Source organism: Colossoma macropomum, unplaced genomic scaffold (assembly GCF_904425465.1).
Source record: "Colossoma macropomum unplaced genomic scaffold, Colossoma_macropomum, whole genome shotgun sequence".
Taxonomy (NCBI): domain Eukaryota; kingdom Metazoa; phylum Chordata; class Actinopteri; order Characiformes; family Serrasalmidae; genus Colossoma; species Colossoma macropomum.
The window spans coordinates 5,085,215-5,105,984 of NW_023494795.1; the positions used below are offsets into that span (position 1 = coordinate 5,085,215).

Genomic DNA, 20,770 nt, shown 5'->3' on the forward strand with positions numbered 1-20,770 from the left:
AACTGATTATTACATTTCAATGCAGTTCAATTTCTATCACTCATTCAAGAAGAACAGGTGTAACAAGCAACAGTCAAGTGAATCAGTAAAATCCACTGGGCAGCAGCTGAGACGGACACTGACAGTGATGGATGGGTCTGTGTACGTGTGCATGAGAAAGAGCCTCAGGCATCTAAACCGTGAACCCTCACTCTTCCACACTGATACTCAGGAGAGCAGGTTAAGTGAGTGCAGAGGGCAGATCAGAGAAACTTAACATCTGCTGCTGTAACTTAAGAAGAAAAATATGAAAGGCCTTCTGAACTAGTCTATTCATCATTCATCAGTGGACAGTGCAGCTGGTGTTTTCCAACACAGAGGTGGCAGTCAGTGTTGGGGATAATGCAATACAAAGTAACACATTACTGAAAATCTGAAAATGTTTTGAGATATCACAGGAAAAAAGAAGAAATGAATAAAGTACACACACACATACACACACACACACACATTTTCTTCCCAAATAAAACCATTTTAATTATTTTAACTGCTTACACCTATTTTTTTCACTTTTAACAAAATTTTTTAACCAAATTTAATCTGGATTTTTGTCATGCAAAATAGTAAAACCAAAACTAAACAATATGCAAATAAATCTATGTTAAACCTGCTTTCTAACACTAGCCCTGTGGGCCTGGTAAGGCTTTTTCAGCAGCTTTTATGTTCCACCTTAAATGGTGCAACAGTTACATTCTGGCACCAGTCATGTGCGTCTCATATACTCATCCCTCCGACTGTCCAACACAGCCAGAATTTGGAAAATATTACATTTATTTAATCTATCAGTATCAGCTAGTCATTGACCAATGCCTCGAGACCGTGCCATAGTCTGATGCAGCTGACTAAGTCAGGCGGTGGAACAGGAAGAGTAGTAATCACTCTGGGGTTAATGTTAGGCTATTTATTCCCACATAATTTTGGACCGTTACTATTGGTCTGTTCATAATGAAACATTCACAAAATGATGCGCAAATATAGGTCAATACTAATATCTAATATTTTTCATGTACATATCTGCCAAGGCTGATACATAAACATTTACAAAATGTAGAGATTGAGGCCGAAGTGACTTGGATTAGCATTACAGAGGGATGCTAACATTTTAGAGCAGGCTCGTGGCACGATCCAATTCGGCCCTCGAAATAGTTTTGATTTTCTATTAATATTAGCCTATTTCACTGTCAGCAGCACTACAATCCCCAGCATGCCCTGCAACGTAATTTGAGCCGACACCCCACTCCCAACAACAATCTATGGAACAGCAGTTTTCTACCCATTTGCACGTCGTAACACCAAACACACCAGCTGTGTTTCAGCTGCAGTTCAACCAACATAAACACTGTAAACACTATAAACACTCAGCAGCTCAGAAACTGATCCCAAGAATTAATGAACTTGCAGAAGGAAAAGATGTCAGGTGTGGAGATCAAGCACACAGGTAGGTTTAAAAGACCTACATACTGGAACCATTTAAAAAGATTTAATAGTTATTTGTAGCTAATGTAGCCTAAATATATCAAGTGTTCACATATATTTGAAGGTTCACTATAAATGGCTACATTTTGCTGTTGACATTTCGGCATATTAAAATATAAACACACTTTGAGCCTCAGATTTATTGGGATTTTTTAATATGGCCCTTATAGTGGCTGAGTTTGACACCCCTGTTTTAGAGGATTAGAAATGCAGTAAAATGAATTTCAGTGCAGAAACTCAATGTTCTGCTGTTCTGGAGTGCAACAGATACATCATCAATACTGGTGTGAAATATCTAAAAATCTGTCCAATGATCATTTTTCAGCAATTATCTACCAAATTCCAACATGATACCAATTTTACTGCACATCCTTACTGTTTACAGATGTAGTACTGAATGTGTACAGTCACCTGTGTTTGTACAGACTCATTAATTAAGACTGATGACAGATTTAAATGCTTTTGAAATACTGAAACATGCTAATAAATCCTTCTTGAGTTGAGTAAAACCTACCCCTAGTTCAGAGGAGAGCACGAGTGCTTTTCCTTTAGCCGTCAGGTCTTTATAAAGGGCTTCGATCTCAGACTGATACTGCTGTGTCCTCTCCTCTGTCGTCTGGGTCTCCACTGAAAACAGCATGTTCCCCACACTGGACATAAAAAACACACAGAAAAAACACCATTAATTAAAAATCTCACTCTGAAACAATAAAATTACATCATATCAGATGATATCTCTGTGTACACAAAGGAATACAGTTACACATTATTGTTGTTGTTATTGTATTTTCACTTAGAAAATCAACAAAACATCTCATTTGACCGTTTCCAGAACAGGATTTAAGCCTAATTCTGGATTAATTTTCAACAGCTATGTAGAATTACCCAGAGAAATGACCAAAACTAGGCCTCTGTGTACATCCTATCAGATTATAGACTTTAAAGATTAAAGACAGGGCTTGTGCTCTTGACTGGCTCTAAGGACATACAAACTACTCTGCATCTGATTCATGAAACTTTAGTGTGGCGTGGAAACAACAAATGATAAATCAGATTCAGCGCGTGAAATCAAGCGCTGACCTACTATCACCTCATTTACATATAATTAACATGAAGCACTCCCTAATTCATGCAGATGTTTCGTAGGGAGCTGATAAAACGACAGCATTCAGCGGTGCGTGAGCCGATGGCTGTGCACTGCTCCCCCTACTGACCAAACTTTATATAGTTCAAATTATGACAACTGGAAAGAATAAAACGTGAAATAAACAAAATGTTTTAGTTTTTTTAAAGCTGCATTACATGAGAATTGGTATTTTTGATCATGGGGTCCTCCTACAGTTACCGAGTGTATTTCACTTTTTTTACGCCACGATCCCAAATACAAATCACGCTTTGAGCCCCCCTCCATGGACAGCTATACACATGCATTTGTTGATTTGTTGAAGCCGAAATATAAAGAATCCGACTTCCCTGTGTGTGCTTTACTCACGATTTCGGTTATTTAAACATAGAAACAACAGAAATCATGAACGTAATCTGTAGCGTCCATATGCCTGCGTGATGATGATGCAGGAGAAAGGGAGTCGGAACTCAGCAAAGACAATCTGAAGATTACAGGGTAGAGTAACATTACAGGATTTTATTACAGGAAGTTGCAAACTTTCAAGGCTTATCTGGCGTGACATTGACAAAGACTGACCAAACGTTTTGGCGGGAGATTAATTTATTTCTTTGTATTTATTTCTTTGCATGCTAGCCTGAAACAGGATTGAGGTTAGACGACTTTTTGGCATCTGTAAAAACTACAAAACTCCACGAGACAGGGATGACACAGATGAGGTTACAGCCTACATTGTAATCTTTCAAAATAAACATTGGCAGGGATGTCGGGTTTTCAAAATTTTCCCGTTACCCGTGAGACTGTCTTGCATCCTTTCATCTCTTTCAGCTCTCACCAACAAGTAAAAGCCAGTCTAAAATCTACTCTTGTCCAGTATCTTTGCTTGGACACTCTTTTCTCTTCCTCGCTTCCTCCAATGTCTTCTTCTGTCTTTTGGCAGCCTCTGCAATGATGTCCATGCTGGGAATACAGAGCTCCTTCTTACAGCTAGCTGAAGAGCCATGGTTGTTTGTGTGTGACGTGGTGCTGTAAGGCGTTCTGTAGTTCTCGCTCCTCCAAAGTTACATAGCGCTATAGCAGGCGTTTTGAGCTGGAGTGGAAATGACAGAGACCCCATTCTCCCTATTATAAGTCAGTAAACCATCAAAATGAATTTGAAGCTGTTATTTTAAGCTAAAATTGTTACATAGTGTTGCTTTAAGACAGAAGAATGATGAGAATGTGTAGTGTATAATATTTAAATGCTGTGCTATTGCAGTGAATGAGATGATTTTACACTAGTTGTGTGTTTTGTACTGTTTAATTTGTGGGCGGAGTCAGTAGTATAAAGCACAATGTAATATATCTTTAAATAGAACTTGGTACATTTGTTTATATCAATGTATATGTAACATAAGTATATCCAGTTTTGTATTGGACTGCCATGTGCGTAAATGATACTATTATTATTTTCTATTTTTATTATTACTAGTGGTTTTATGGACGATACTGATAATAGTTTTGGCGAATCAACTGCCAAACAGGCATTTTTTTGAGTTGTTAAATGTTTACGCTGAAATTTACACACATTCCCACCAGCTGCGAGTCTGATCGCACAAATATGCTGAAGATGAAACGGATGAATCACAAATCTGTGAAATCGGTGAAATGTGTGTGTATTCATTTTACGACTGACCGTATAAAACTTTGATGGATAAGAGCCACTGTCTGCACTTAAGACAATGTTTATGCGGCTAAGGTCTATTGAATGTTTGGGATAAAAGTGTCATATGACAAGCCTGTCTTAATCATCAGGCTTGTACGACACGCCCACCTAATGTTACTTAATTTAAAATACCACATCTTTTATAATATCTACATCTTTCTATTAAATGTAGTTCTGAAAACAGAGGATTAAGTGTCCCCACACACCCCGAGGCGGAATTCAAGTTTTAATCTTTTTCACAGCTAATGTTTCAGAAGTTTCCTTCAACAGGTTGTTTTTCTTTGGCCTGCCTGCCTTTCTGGCAAAAGTGAAGCAACACTTAATATATGTCTTTTTACAAAACTAAGCCGTTTTGGACATTCGGAGCAAACTAACAGAGTCTGACTGTATAAAATAAAGCCATAATAATGAGATTTCAAATTAATATGGATGGTTTTACTGCTCTCTTCCTTTCTCTCTCTCCCTCTGGGAAATATCATGCTGTTCCAAGTGCTGTCACATCCTCCAAGCTTGATGAATCAATACAAAACCTGGACTAATACAGTCCAAATACCAGATGTCACAATCCAAATCCAGGTTTGTTGATGTTCACCATTATACACTGTCTCTTCTTATGATCCAAGGATTTCTAAGCACTTTAAAGTGATAGTTCTGCCAAAAAAAACAAGTTCACACATTGTCTGCCATCCCAACACACAACCGATCAGCCGAGACATGTTTGGAGTCTAAAGTTTACTTCTTTAGCTTTGCACTGAAGCTACAAAAGCTAATGTAGCTGACAACTAATGCAAGGTTATATCCCACCAATTAGCGGTGTGCAAACTGCAAGCCTAGATCACGCTTGTTACTTTACCCTTGATACCAATAGGACACTTGTTAGCTACATGAGCCTTGTAGCTTCCATTAAAAAAGTGGGTTTATTTATTTATTTATTTATTAATAAACAATTTTCCTCGGGGAATAGAAGCAGTTCTGCGTAATTAAACACTAGAAAGGTTAAAAGATAGACGTTATTAGAAGAGTATTCTTCTGACCGGTCTCCTGTGATGGTGATGGTAAAGCCGTCGTATTCTTTCCCAGGATCCTTCATACTGGGCACCTTCGAGTTCACCGTGAAACCATCCCTCGTTTTACTATTGAACTGCTTCAGAGACACAAAGACAGACAAGCACACAGCGTTTATGCAAGTGAAGAACATAACATACATATATATCCTTATCTGAGTTTAGGCGTGAGGCATAAATGACAGAGGAGACGTTGAAACGCACAGAAGCTCTATTTGTGTTAAATGTTTTGGTGCCTAAACTCCTGACTGAACTCGCGCAGCTCCGTCTACTAGAGCTACTAGAGTAACTATGACCCTCAGTGGTGTAACAGAGCGCTTTACCTTCATTATAGGCAGCAGATCCTCCACTTTATTCACATTCTCCAGAGCCTGTTTCACCTCCTGCAGACCCCTCGGATTATACGCCCTGAGAGAGAGAGAGAGAGAGAGAAGAGACCGAAAGACAGAGAGAGGAGAGACAGATATAGAGTTAAAGAAAGATACAGAGTGAAGAGGAAAAAGCAAAAGAGAGAGACAGAAACAGACAAAGAGAAAGATCCAGAGAGAGAGAGAGAGAGAGAGAGAGAGAGAGAGAGAGAGCAGAAGAGAGAGAGAGAGAGAGAACAGACAGAGAGAAAGATACAGAGTGAAGAGGAAAAAGCAAAAGAGAGAGACAGAAACAGACAAAGAGAAAAATCCAGAGAGAGAGAGAGAGAGAGAGAGAGAGAGAGAGAGAGAGAGAGAGAGAGAGAGAGAGAGAGAGGGGAGAGACAGATATAGAGTTAAAGAAAGATACAGAGTGAAGAGGAAAAAGCAAAAGAGAGAGACAGAAACAGACAAAGAGAAAGATCCAGGGGGAGAGAGAGAGAGAGAGAGAGAGAGAGAGAGGGGAGAGACAGATATAGAGTTAAAGAAAGATACAGAGTGAAGAGGAAAAAAAGCAAAATAAAGAAAGAGAGACAGAAACAGACAAAGAGAAAGATCCAGGGGAGAGAGAGAGAGAGAGAGAGAGAGAGAGAGAGAGAGGGGAGAGACAGATATAGAGTTAAAGAAAGATACAGAGTGAAGAGGAAAAAAAGCAAAATAAAGAAAGAGAGACAGAAACAGACAAAGAGAAAGATCCAGGGAGAGAGAGAGAGAGAGAGAGAGAGAGACCACTGGTAAAAACACAATTACCAATATCAGAAACAGAAAATTATAAATTATTATTAATCCTATTTATCTATTTATTCATTATTATTACTTAATTTGTTGTCGGTCAAGAAAAACACTAACTGCTCACCCATGATAGACTAATATTCTGTCTTTGATGAAGTTGAGGATGCTGCCGAAGTATTCCATGTATCTGATGTTGATGATCTGCCCCCTGTGAGGAAAACAAACAACACAACAGCAGATTAACACACGAACCAAAACACTGAATAATCAAACGCCTGCTGTGACAACAACAGCAATGGAGCCCCCACCCCCAATGCTTCAACAGCACAGTGTCAAGCATAACAGACACTGTGGTAAAGAGCTCTGCATCAATCAGAACATTACTATTATAAAATGGTTATTTTTATATCTAGAATCCTATATTTTCAGCTACTTCACTAATTGTTCTAATTGAGTTTTGATTTTAATTAAAAGAAAATAAGCATGTCAGACCACCAAGAAGTAATGTAAACCCCCCAAAGCATCCACTGTTCTTAGCAACTAGTGGACAGCGGGACGTTACAGTGTAAGACGAGCGTGTCGTCCCTCACCTGATGAGGTTGATGTGGTTATTGAATCCTCTGCTGAGGCTCCTTGCTGGCATCTGGTCCAACCACAGAACAGGCTGGTCTGGATCTGCAATCCTGCACACACACACACACACACACACACACACACACACACACACTCCTCTCAACATCTCTGAAAAACAAGGAGCTGCCCACTCAGTCTTAACCTGTGTTCACACTGGCAGCTACTTTTCACCTCTTGTTGCCCAAATCGCTGACCTCAAATGCTAGAGGGCGCTCCCGAGCAAGTCCAGAATGAAAGGGTACAGATGGAGCTTTTGAGCAAAATCATAGTTTATAAATGCTTAAACATTTTTAATGTAAAAGAATACATTAAATTCCTGACCACTGAACAGCATAAAACATTTTCACACTGCTGTTATATCTTTAAGAGCTTTTAAACTCCAGTTATAGGAGTTTAAAACGGTGCCTCATGTACATTCATGTCGTCAGTGAGGGCGAACAGCCAATGAACTGCTCCGCTCGCCAACCACTCAGCACTTAGTAGCAGTAATGTTAGCGTCCTGCTGCCCAAAACCCATTTGCTGTAGAAATAGGAAACATACAGGTTTTCTTTGCTTTTTCAGTGAAATAAAAAAGGAGAGTTCTAAGTGAGTGAGTAGAAACTATTTTAGCTTTTCCTTTTCAGTCGTTTCGCTCCTCATAAACCAGCTCTGGCTCAAAGCTCAATTCCTATTGGTAATAGCCACATTGCTTCGCTCCTTATTTGCATAAAGCGTCGCTGCCGGTGCGAATGCAGCGTTAGTCTCAGTGAGTCTCACCTCCTCCATTTAACCGCGATGTCGAACATGTCTCTCCACTGCAGCTGCCTGGTTTTACCGTTGACGCGCACTTTCGAGTTACTCCAGGTCCGCTGCATCGCCTGCATCACCTCAATGGTGGCCAGACCCATAGCTATAAAACCAGAGAGAGAGAGAGAGAGAGAGAGAGAGAGAGAGAGAGAGAGAGAGAGAGAGAGAGAGAGAGAGAGAGAGAGAGAGTGTATTGGTGAGTAATGGTAGTAAGCATACTTTCCTGAATGTGTTTTAAACTCCACCAATATTTCATATTTACTGCATAACTGAATGGTTAAGATGTAAACAAAGTCATTCAGAGTAGTTTGGTGTGAAATGCTGTTCTAGTTCTCCATTTAATACATTCAAGGCGGAGGGGTACATTAAGGCAAAGTAGTTCCCAAAGAAAACTTTTTTTTGTTAAATATTTTTATCACTGTGTTCACATGCCTAAATAACCTGATCATAATCCGATTTCTGCAGTTATCTGATTATTCAAATGGTCATGTAAACAGCACACTCTGGTTTCTTTGATCAGAGTAAGGTCTAGAAATCCGATTACAAAATCTGATGAAGAGAGCTGGATTTTAGCTCAGTAATCAGATGTCTCAGTGCATGTGAACTCTTACTCTGATTTCTTTCGGATTTCTCAGTCTGCGCATGTGAGAAACAGACAGTGGTACCAGCCACTTCTTCTGTGAGTTTATTGGCCAGTTGCAAAGCAGAAATCCGATTACTGCCTGACTCGTAGACCTGGAGTTTCACATTATCTGATTACAGTGCATGTAAAAGCAGATTACAGACCTGACAAAATCTGATTTTCTGCAGTTATCGGATTATTAAGTGCATGTAAAGGCACTCACTGTTTTACCCTCATCAACATTACAAATGAAAAACTCAGAAGACACATCGAGGTTCACTGGTCAATACAATGGCTATATTGTGCTGTAGATATTGCGCTCCCTGGTTTCCATCACCACCACGGTAAGTTTCTCTACAATGAGCCATTTCACATCAGACCACTCCGAATGACTTTGTTTATACCTCAACCACTGGATTACGCAGAAATGTTGAAAAATCAGTGGGATTTCCTATAAGAAAGTTTGAGAAGGACAGTCTAGAGTCTTTACAAAGACTGACTCAAACTGTCTGTTTCAGATTCACGGTGGTAAAGGTCAGTGACTGACCTCTGTGTATGCGCAGGTTGGGCAGAAACCCAGATGTGTTGTACTGCATCAGAGACCCCAGATGATCCGCCGTACAGATCAACTTCTGCACCTCCGGAGAATAACTCTCAAAGTCCTGAGGTAGAACATCTCTAAAAACATACAGAGAGAGAGAGAGAGAGAGAGAGAGAGAGAGAGAGAGAGAGAGAGAGAGAGACAGAGAACAAAAATTCAAAAAATAAATATTAAAAAATGAATATGCAGATAACAAATATACAAACTTATATACCAACAAGAATAATATCCAGATCTAGTTCTTATTAAAATTAATATTCAGAATGTAGTTTTTCCGTTATTGAAAAGCGGTTATTAAATCTCACGGCAGATAAGCCCCAAAAACTGAAATACTGAATAAAACATCTGTCTAGTACAGTAAATTTTAATGTACACTGTAGGTTATTACTGGCAATCAATCTTCATGAAGAGAAAGTAATGGCAAATATAAACACTCAAAAACAAACTGACTCTCAAACAAACTGAACTCACTTAATATGCGGCTGCAGACCAGGCTGCTCCTCATAGTCCTCAATGAGAAACGGCAGGTTTTTGGCCCAGTGGTTCTTGAAGTTTCCTGGAAGATCTTGGTCCACGTTGTATTCTGCTACAGGGATGTCCAGGTGTGAGTGCAAATATCGAGAATATTCTGCAAAGAGAGAGAGAGAGAGAGAGAGAGAGAGATGTGGGGGTCCCAGAGAGATCAGTGCCTTGTTTCATGAAGGAGTTTGAGTGACTGAGGAATTTACAGTCATGCAGCAACTACTCATAAGGAATCTTTTACGCATCGTGTGCTAAAAACAAACAAAAAAAACACAACACTTTGCAACCTATCACTGTTTTAGCCAAATCCGATCAAGAGAAAACTTTAAGTAAGCAATACTCAGAGGTGGGCAGTCATACTTTGTGGAGCAGAAGTATAAAAATCAAAAGCTCAAAAGCTGCTTAAATACAGAGTTCTCTAAAGAACTGCAGTGAAACTTCAGCATAACAATAAAATTATACCTAAAAAAAGCAAGTAGATATGAAATAACTAAATGTTGTTGACTAAAATGTAACTGAGTAATAATCTCATATTCACATTTTCATCTGCAAATACTTGAGAGAGTAAAAATCGTTCCTTTTTTTAAGTATTATTATTATTTTTAAAGTATCTCATTAATGTAACTGAGTAAATGCAACTAGTTACTACCTGCCCCTGGTAATAGCTGTGCACTTCAATCTTACATTTGGCTAGTTTCACTGCGTTTTGACAAAAGGCTGCCATATATAGGCAGGTATAAATACTACTGTACTGTATGAACTTATGAAAATTATAAGCGCATGTATTGATCTTGCACTTTACTAAAGTCCCACAGTGCCAATATTTAGATGCCGTTTAATACAATCAATGCTGAACCGTTAAAATCTCCCTTTCAGACTGAACCGGTACATCCAGTTAGCCGAGAAGTTAAATCTGGAACTAAACACTACTGATATCAAGGCTGATCTTATGGAAGAAAACATTCTGAAAGCCTGTGTGTTTCTCAGCGTCTCACCTCGGAGGTACTTGACTTTCAGATATTCGGAACTGGCTTTCTGGCCCAGCAGAGGGTCGTTGAGCATGACTTTCGTCTGAGCCTTTATGCCCTCGTAGAACTGTCCCATAGCAACGTGGCTCAAGCCCTTCATATACTGACACACCTCATTATACGGCTCCAGCTGCAGGCATCTCTGCAGGAGAAACGGATAAACAAGAGGGTCAACAACAACAACAACAAAAACAACAACAACAACAACAACAACAAAAACAACAACAAAAACAACAACAACAGGGTAAATGATTTTACCTTAATGTTCCCAAAGGCTGGGTTACGCTGTATGAATGGATATTCTGACTGCCAGTGCCAGACATACAGTACTGTTTTTAGGTTTAGACAGCCAAGAATATTGTTTATTAAACAATAAAAATCTATATAGCATCAGAGTAAACATAAACATAAAAACTGTATACCATGATTGCCATTTTAAAACATTTATTAATATTAATTTTCATAATTTTGTATCCTTTTTTGCACCCCGTATTGTTTGTAGCTTTTCATAAAGTACTTCCCACCTTCAATATACATCATCAGAAGGGGGCTTTCCTTCCCTCTTTAAACTGGGAAATAACATTTAGAACATGTCATTTTGGCCAGAGGGTCCGTTTACGCCAACACCATCACACATATAAAATCACAATGCATTGTTGACTGTTTATTTGTATTTTGCTGCTGTCGGAAGAAAACCTCATATCTCCAAAATGATAACTTTACAGGAGAAGGAAAAAACCCACTTTACTTTTAATGTAAGTCAATGGAACCAGACTTTTTTCCAAGTCATTTTGTGTCATTTCTTTTGGTCCATTCTTCATGACATTTACATACAACGTAAACGACAAATTTTCAAATTACGTCAAAAACTGAAAAAATGGAGATACGTGGTTTTGTTTCAACAGCAACAATTTATTCTAACATTAGCGTGCTTGCCTTAAAGTTGCCGATGGCGTCCTGCAGGCTGCCGTGGTGATACAGCATCATCCCTCTGAGCTGCAGAGACTGGAGGTGGTTCTGGTTCAGCAGCAGAGCTTTCTGGAAACTCTCCATGGCGTTGTCAAAATCACCCAGCTCCCTACAAACACAAACACACAAAAAACAGTCACGTTCACATAAACGGAGCGATCCTGATGAACACATGTGAACAGCACATCAGGTCCGTCTAACCTGTAGGCTTGAGCCAGGCTTTTGTGTGCATCGATAAAGTCCGACTTCAACTTCAGCGCTTCTTTAAACGTCTCAATGGCCTCCTGCACACAGACAAGGCTGCTCAAAAGAGACACTCTCCATGGTTTTATCTCACTCTGAGAGAAATTAACTGGTGAGCATAAGGAGAAAAATAATACACACAAGCATTCAGAAGCAAATGCTTCAACATAAGCAAAGAATTAATGAATTTTATAATGTGTCACTTGAAAATTTATAACTGAATAACACACAACTACAAATGTTCTATTGTTTTTTTTTTTACAGCAGTTTTGGAAAGTATACAAATAAGTAAAGCAAAGAAGCTAATGTTTTTAATAACAGCAATTTTTTTACACTGAAAAAGTAGCTCCTGCAGCACAAAGTAAAGCAACCACTGTTCATGATATAAGCATCATGGAAAAAACAAAAGCTTAGCTGTGCTGGATCACCACACCTGCAGAATGTTTCTTGGTTTTATTGTGTTGAAATAAGCATGGATGTCTAGACGTACGAGTCAGAATAGTATTAGTCAGCGTTACTAACTAATACGCCCCAAACCATGACAGAACCTGGCTTTTGAACTTTATACTGGTAACAATCTAGATGGTCCCTTTTCTTCTTTCCAATAAACACAGTGTCCATTATTTCCATAAACAATCTGAAAGGTTGACTCGTCAGACCACAATATACATTACAGCTAAGTCCAGTAATGACCCTGGCCACCAACCACACACACCTGGAGTATGTAAAACATTCCTTTATGCACAAGTGTAGAGGACTGCATACCTTGAGTAGTCCCCTGTGGAAAAAGGTGAGGCCTTTGTAGAGCATGGCGATGGGCTGGTTCCTCTTCAGCTCCAGAGACTGCTGGAAATCCTCCATAGCAGCGATGTAGTCCTGAAGACATCAGAACTCATAACTTTGTGTACAATAATTTCATTAGAACTTCATTTTGGACAAAAATTTTATTAGAACACTCATTCTAGATATTAAGAGTTTATTAGAACATGATTCTGGATGCTTTCTGAGTCATTTTAGAAGCTGCCACGGCTCTACATCATTCTGGATGCTGAATATTAAATCATTTATACTTACAGCTTTCGTGTTTTTTATTTTATTTATTCATATTTTAAAATAAAACTGTTATTTTAAAGTTATTTTAACAATTACACCTTCTTGAGCCTCAATTTAGCAATGTTGGTTTTTAAATCAATTATACAGAACCACCACAGAAGAGCTCGTCTCCACAGTCATGTGTAAAGTGCCATATTTTGAGGTAAAAACATGTTTTTCTGCAGTTTTAACAGCAAAAATTTATAGATGACTATAAAATGTATCATTGAAAGTACATAAAAAACAAATGCCAAATAAATATTATAAAATATATAATAAAAGTTGTCCCCAGGAGTCATGTTACTGGTATTACTGCGTAACAGAAAAACTCTAATCACACTGATGACATCACTTGACTTCATTTTACCTGTTTTCTGAGGATCTATGAAGAAAAGCTCATGGTGAGTCCACTGTGTCTTTCAGTTATCAGAGATTTTCTCATTTAGCTCATGATTTCATATGAAGCTTTTAGCTGAAGTCACTGGTGTGACCGACTTTACTCTTAGGTAATTGTGAAAAAACAGAAAACAAATGGATTAAATTACATATTTTAGTGGATATTCCATGATTGACAACATGTGGTTTGATGTTCTGTAGCAGCCATTTAGTAAAATGCATTTTTCATTAAAATGTCTCTGGTGTTACCTTTCTTATGTGTAACACCGATGATGGTCAGTAACACCAGTGACTCCCATGGATAGATAACAAAGCGTGGACCTTTCTGTTGAATGACCCGCTACAATTTAATATAGCTGTTGAACACTTGTACATAATCTGTGTTGCAAAACTCAGTGTAGTCTGCATCTCTCTCACTATAACCTTGTCTGTAGAGGTGGGCAGTTTGTTTGTATGCATCTACACACGAGGAGATCCAGTGTGTGTGTGGGTACCTCTGAGATGAAGAGCAGTGTTCCTCTGTGGCGGTACAGTCTGGCTGAAGGCTGCAGCTGGATGGCTTTAGTGAGGTCACTCAGAGCTTCAGTGATACGGCCCAGAGGAGAGAGGATCTACAATCACGCATAAGTGAAATAACACAGTAACACATAGGTCGGTTATTGTTGCTTGCATTGTTAAATCCTATACAGACACGTCCATATCAACTACAGCTCACACTACGGGGGCACGATCAGAGTCGGCCAAGGTCAGGATTCGCCGAATTCAGCAATCGGCCAGTTTATTATTTAGATTTTAACTAATAGTCCAAACTACAGCGCTGCTTAATGTACCAAAAGTCAGTAAGAAAAAATGTGGTGAGGCCACTTTTTGTTTTTATGCACCCAAAAATGAAGCAGTCAACCAGTTGAGATTAGACAGGCAACAACATTACATAATACATAACATTACATAACATTACATAACATAACTTTGTTTTTCATAAATTCCTTACTATTTTATTCGTTATTGCTACTATTTTCTTCTTTGTTGTTGCAAATTTTACTTTTATTACTATTACTATAACTTTTTACCTCTTTATTTATTATTTTATTTATTATATTGTATAATTTATTATTTTTAATGTTATTTTACCATGTTTTGCTTTTATATTTATGTATGATTTTATGTTTATATCATTTTTATTGTCTCTTTTTGTCTGTGAAAAACTTTGAGCTGCATTATTTGTATGAAAGGTGCTGTATAAATAAACCTCATAATAATAATAATAATAATAATAATAATAATAATTATTATTATTATTAATGCTTTCTGTAGATTGAATAAAAATAATTTCCTGTAATTTTTAGTTCATTTCTATACAATACAATCATACAATACTTGTTTTTAAACGCTGCAAGTATTGTAGTAACACTATTATTTCATTGCTAAAAACTGTCCAATCAGGATTTTGTCCTCTGTGGTATCTAAGTAGATACAGCCAATAAGCTTTCCCATTGGCTACACCTTCAGGAGCTGAACTGAAGGCCTAACAAGTCAAATTAGCCACTAACATAATAAGTAACTGACAGTGGAACCAACCAATCACATTTTTATTGGTTATTTTTACTATTTTTCAAAAAACAAAACAATTTCTCAATTTCAAAATTTGATATGTTGTTTTTCAGCTCTTTTCAATTAAATATAGGGTTTTAATGATTTGCACATCTTTGCTTTGTTTTTATTTACATTTTGCACAGCGTCCCAACGTTTTTGGAACAGGGTTGTACAAAAGGTGAGACTTGTTTTCCGAGGGTCACCCTAGACCTTCTGTAAGTTCTAGATACGTCTCTGACTGTGAACACGAGCTGTAGTCTAACCAAGTCTCAGTGAGTTGTTAGGAATGGAAACTGTTATAAATGTAACGTCAGCTACAAACTTCAAATACAAACATGGAAGCTTCCGATGTTTTTTCCAAAAATGTTCACGTTAACTCCCGTTAGCTTAGCACCAAGATACTACTAGAATCCTGTAGGTGCCCTAGCAAAAATCAGCGTTATCATAGAGGTGTTTTTTCCCTCGTTTTTGACTGTGTTTTGACCCTGACGGCCCAAAGAAGCCAGGCTCTAACAGTCACTGCTCATCACTGATGTACACAATATTCAAGATACACATCAGGAGTCCAGTTTGGAAACACAACATGATTAACAGATGAATTAACACAGGCTGTTATGCTGTAAAATAAGTGTGTGTAGAACACATAACTGCTTTATGTGATGTAGAGCAGGATGCGAATGCTATGTGATGCAGTGTGAGAATGTGTTGGTACCTCTGCTCTCTGCTCATACACTTCTGGCCTGTTGGGCTCCAGTGTGATCACTCTACTCAGCTCGTACAGAGCCAGGTCAGCATTCTTTATATCCTACAGACAGAAAAACAGACGGAGACACAGAGGAAATGAAAGAAGAAAAAGAAGGGCTGATACAATATGGCTTCAATACATATATAAAATGGATTAGCTGTTGATTATATCCATGCTATAAATGCACAAAGGCATTCTTTAATACCTACTGCTGCGAAACTGGGCTTACAGAACACCAGCAAACGTCCTATTCAATCTACTGAGGAACAGCAGCGCACGACTCAGTTTTCTGCCAAAATACCTACATTTAGAGTTTGTTATTCATCTTAAATTATAGGCATCTTCAAAGCTGTGACAGTTTTTGAATTTTCTACCAAATATTATCTCGAATATTTGAATTACTCAAGACAAGACGGCGTTTCACTTTCATAATGATTATTTAAGCACTGCTTACTGTTATTAGATTATTATTAATATTATTAATATTATTATTATTTATCAGTGAAACCTGACATGATACAAAGTAATGGAAAAACATCACTGATAAAAAATTACTGCCACAGCCTTTTGGTCAACTCTTGTCCGTGAGCGAGGGAGTGACCACGTTTCAGAATCTGTACAACGATAAAGTTTTTTAAGCCACTCTAAAAACACTTTATCCTCACAGCAGGTGCTAAACTGTCCAGTGCAGTTTAAATACGTTGCGTTATGTCCTGGATAGATGGCCCAGCGCACTCTCAGGCTTAACTGCAGTGAAGAGGTTAGCCAGCATTCCAGAGCAGCAGGAAAAGCATTTGGAATTTGCGATTAAAACCAACATTATCTCCTCAACTTAGAGCTCTGATACAGGCAGCTGGGAAACGTGTCTCAACACGATCTACCTCTGACTGCGGAGGAGAGAGCACCATAGCTTTGAGAGGAAAGGAGCATGACAGACATGCAAATAAGACAACTATAATTAGCTGGTTTTTTTGTGACATGCAGGTAGATTTTAGATACTGTTCTACTGAGATGCTACTGTGCGCTACTGGTGAGCATAGCATTTAGCATCATAAACAAAACCTTGTTTCCCGTCGGACTGATAAAAACCAATGCGCCAATGCATAAAAGTAGGTTAAGGTTTTCTTTTTTTCTAATATTTACACAGAATTTCTCTCATTTTATTGCATATTAAGTGCAGCTCTATTTATTTTGTACATGTGCCAAAGCTCAAAACTGCTAGGGCACTGCTAGGGTTGTGTAATCGAGCAAATGTTAGCATACTTGCATATTCTAGCTTCCAACCTGGCTAGTTTTGATTAGCTACATCAACAGTCCAGCTCAATAGTACAGAAGCATAAACTGGATTCTGCTGTTTTGCTGCACCATAAAATAAGAAACTGCATATCGTTGCTGCCGGAACAAAACCTCGGAACAAAACCCCCTAGACGGTTTGAAACAGAAGTAACTGAAATATAAAAAAAGGCAACTGAATATCTGAATATATTATATATATATACACACGCATACATACATACATGCATACATACACACATTATATATATATTTCTTGCTGTTGTCTCTAATTTTGCTCCAACATGAGAACTTTACAGGAGAACAAAAAAAAAAAAACCTACTTTACTTTTAATGTGGAACCAGAGGTTTTTCCAAGTAATTTTGGGCCGTTTCTTCTGGTCCATTCTTCATGAAATTTACACACAATGTAAAGGGTAACAGGCATTTTCAAATTACGTCAAAAACTGAAAAACATATGAGGTATGAGGTTTTCTTCCGACAACAGTAATATATATTTTAAACTGGAAACTTTATATAGTATATAGCAAATCTAAATAATCATTGCAGCAAGCCTATGTGAAGAAGTTGTGCACTAGCCTTGGACCGATAATTGATATTATCAAATATCGTAACTTAATTTAAGTGCCAGTATTATGTTTTCTTTTATGTGTCACATGATTTTGTTTATTGCTATGTCTTTATTTTAGTCTGACAAACCGTAATACACTACAGGAACTGTAGGGGGCGATAAGGCTTCTATTGTTTCGCTTCACTATAAATGAAGTTAAAATAAGTTGTCACAGAGAAAGAACTCGACACTGTAACAGAGCAAAGTGAGAGGATATAAGGAGATGATTGTAGAGTCATTAAAACCTGAGATGTGAGGTGAGCGAACACAAAGTCAGTGGCAATAGAAAAGCCTGGCGTTTCTCTCGAAACACATTAGTATTGTTTATATAGGCGCATTTCCTGCTGACAGTCAGTTGTTGGAGTGCACTAAAGGCACTGAGTCGCATATCTGACTCTGCCTCCTCAGGCAGTGTAATCAGAGCTCGTCCTAAAACAGCTCCACTAAGCACTTCCTACAGCCAGACAAGGGACCGCAGAGGTGACATCATACACCAGGTAATGCAGGCTGCAGACAGGCGGCCAGGAGAGACGGGCATTTCGGTCCGGAAACTAAAGCAAACCCCTCATTTTCACGGTTCTATTACTGAACTGGGCTCAAATACCAGCCAAAAGTTTAGAGACACAGAGTTGAAAGAATCTGTCGTTGTTACATTGGATTGATGAAGTGAACTGTTCTTTGTTATCATATATTATTTTATATTACATTATTACAGTTTTCGAGTGAAAGTATCTTAGCAACCACCTGGGATAGCACAGCAACAGCTTTGTCATGCCAACTTCGTTCAAGAATTTTCCCCTTCTAGTTTTGATTATTATTTACTTCACACATTTTACAATAGAATAAAATCGACTAGAACAGTGAAGGTATCGAAACTGATAAGGGATACACAATGATGTCGGAATCATATCAGTTTTGGCTGAACTACTTTAAAAATTATCAGCAGCACAAAGATGTTTAAACTTGACCCTTATTTTGCGATATTCGATGATCGGACAGCAACTGCTGTGTTGGTGCAACTCTACTGATAACATATTTTAAGGAGTGTTTTTTGTTCTGGTAATCAGTTCATTCAGGGGCATCAGCTTCACTTTTGTACCATATGAACCGACTGTATCATAAAAGTAAATTTCTATTAAAAATGAGACATTACTCCACTGTGTAATGTGAACAGGGCTGGGAGCAAATTAATGCATCAGTTCTTGTTTGCAAATTTTTTTTTAAACATTTGATTTGAGTTTTTTCGTCCATTTTGCTCCTCTGAGTGAATTACATAACCACATAACAGAAATAACAGTTAATACAAATTCCAAATGTATGTCGTGTAATTTATAGTTAGCTGTAAAACACAACGTAGCTCATATAAGAAAACAATGAAAACAATTAAGATTATCTTAAGAGAATATTTGAGAACTTCTGATTTTTTTTCTTGAGAATCACATTAAAGAACATTCTTATGAACCTCTTAGTGTTTGTCTTAAGAAAGCTCTCGTGAATCTGGCCCCTGTTCTTCAGAGCTTCTCTTCTCTCACCTGTTTGAAACACAGAAGAACCATGACATCTTACCTGTAGGCTTTTTTTCCCGTAGGCTATCCCTCTCCCGTACATGGCACTAACCAGCTCCGGATCTCCCTGATGATTCAAACACTTTCACATTAGCTGTTACTGATTTTCCATCCACACAGATTTAGTATTTACACAGTTTTACCCTTACAACAATACAGTCGATCAGCCAGGCAGAGCTACCAGGCTAACATAACGTAAGGTTACACTCCACCAACAGACTTGCTTATGTGGTTTGTGACAGTGTCTCTGTTTATATGCAAAGATTTTTGCCAATCAGATTGAACACATTCTAATTATAGATTAAGACTGAGGTGTTTATTTGCTCACTCTACTCAACAATCTGATGGAAAATCTCCGTTTACAGGCGCACTACAAGTAATCAGATCCAAAATTACAAAAATGTGCATAGAACCGCTTAATGTAGACGTTACCATGACAACGAGCATCACGTGAGTCCAGTCAGAGTGAGATGAGCAGCAGTGAGCAGTGCTTGTGTTTTTAATTACTTTAAAATGATGTCAGACTCAGGAAAACGTCCTTCACATGTCCTTATTAAAGAAGGCCGAGAGGAAGACGTCGTGTTCTGAGACACATAAGCTGGACGTCCGTCCCACCGCCGTCTTTTAAAGATCAGAGCATAAACTTCGTCTCCTCTGCAGACCAGTTTCTGCTCCGCCATGTTGAACGTTATACAGTTTCACTATGATGTGATGCACATGATCAGAACGGACTTAAACTTTCCGATAGGGAACGTAATCAGATACAGGTGTTTACACGGATATTATTCTTCTATTTAGCAGATTATTTACAGGATTACCCACCTCGTTCAATCAGATATAAACTGTATTCCGAATTGCCTCAATTGGACTAGTCTATTCCGACTGAGGTGTATACCTGGACATATTCTATTCTGAACAAGCTATTAGTTGGAATATTAATGATCATCAGGCTGCATGTAAACATGGCTACTGTATGGTACCCTATTATGGATGAAAATGTACTAAGTCACATTACATAGCTAAAAACAGGAGTTGCAGCCATCTTATAGCCTTTTGTCCATATTTATAGATAAGAGTATGTTAAATAGTGTCAGAACCAACATAAGCAAGTCTACTAAAGATTAGTTAACAATTCAACACAGTTCGAGTCAAGAGTGTGATGATTCACCATAGTTTGCACAATGCAGTGCTTCCAATGCTTGTTAGCTGCATTAGCCTTGTAGCTCCAGTACAAAACTAAAGAAACAGACACCAAACATACCTTGGCTGATCAGTTACATCTGGGTTAAGAATCTGTATTATAATTTTAACAGTTAAGACATGTTTGGTGTCCAAATTGTCCTTCTTAAGTTTTTTTATACAGAAGCTACGGGACAAACAGAAGTTAATAGTCATCCAAATATTTTCTTTAAATACTTCCCTAAACATTCTCTCAACACACTAAAACTGCATGCATTAAGATCCATTAACCACTTCATTAAGGTCACGCAGGCTTGTCGATGTGGTTTAGGATGCATTATGATTT

At 38.1% G+C, this 20,770-nt stretch overlaps 1 protein-coding gene across 1 annotated transcript in view; it reads right to left on the minus strand.

Moving 5' to 3' along the window:
* ttc13 (tetratricopeptide repeat domain 13) overlaps positions 1–20,770 on the minus strand; it is a 31,391-nt gene that overhangs the window by 5,603 nt on the left and 5,018 nt on the right. The window contains exons 5-19 of the mRNA XM_036581261.1: positions 19,247–19,312; positions 15,745–15,837; positions 13,934–14,050; positions 12,717–12,827; positions 11,910–11,992; positions 11,676–11,817; positions 10,707–10,881; positions 9,661–9,817; positions 9,136–9,266; positions 7,937–8,069; positions 7,137–7,229; positions 6,671–6,754; positions 5,731–5,815; positions 5,378–5,487; positions 2,030–2,165 (exon numbers count right to left, since the gene is read on the minus strand). Of these exons, the coding sequence (XP_036437154.1) occupies positions 2,030–2,165; positions 5,378–5,487; positions 5,731–5,815; positions 6,671–6,754; positions 7,137–7,229; positions 7,937–8,069; positions 9,136–9,266; positions 9,661–9,817; positions 10,707–10,881; positions 11,676–11,817; positions 11,910–11,992; positions 12,717–12,827; positions 13,934–14,050; positions 15,745–15,837; positions 19,247–19,312 (1,716 nt within the window). The remainder of the gene's footprint in view (positions 1–2,029; positions 2,166–5,377; positions 5,488–5,730; positions 5,816–6,670; positions 6,755–7,136; positions 7,230–7,936; positions 8,070–9,135; positions 9,267–9,660; positions 9,818–10,706; positions 10,882–11,675; positions 11,818–11,909; positions 11,993–12,716; positions 12,828–13,933; positions 14,051–15,744; positions 15,838–19,246; positions 19,313–20,770) is intronic.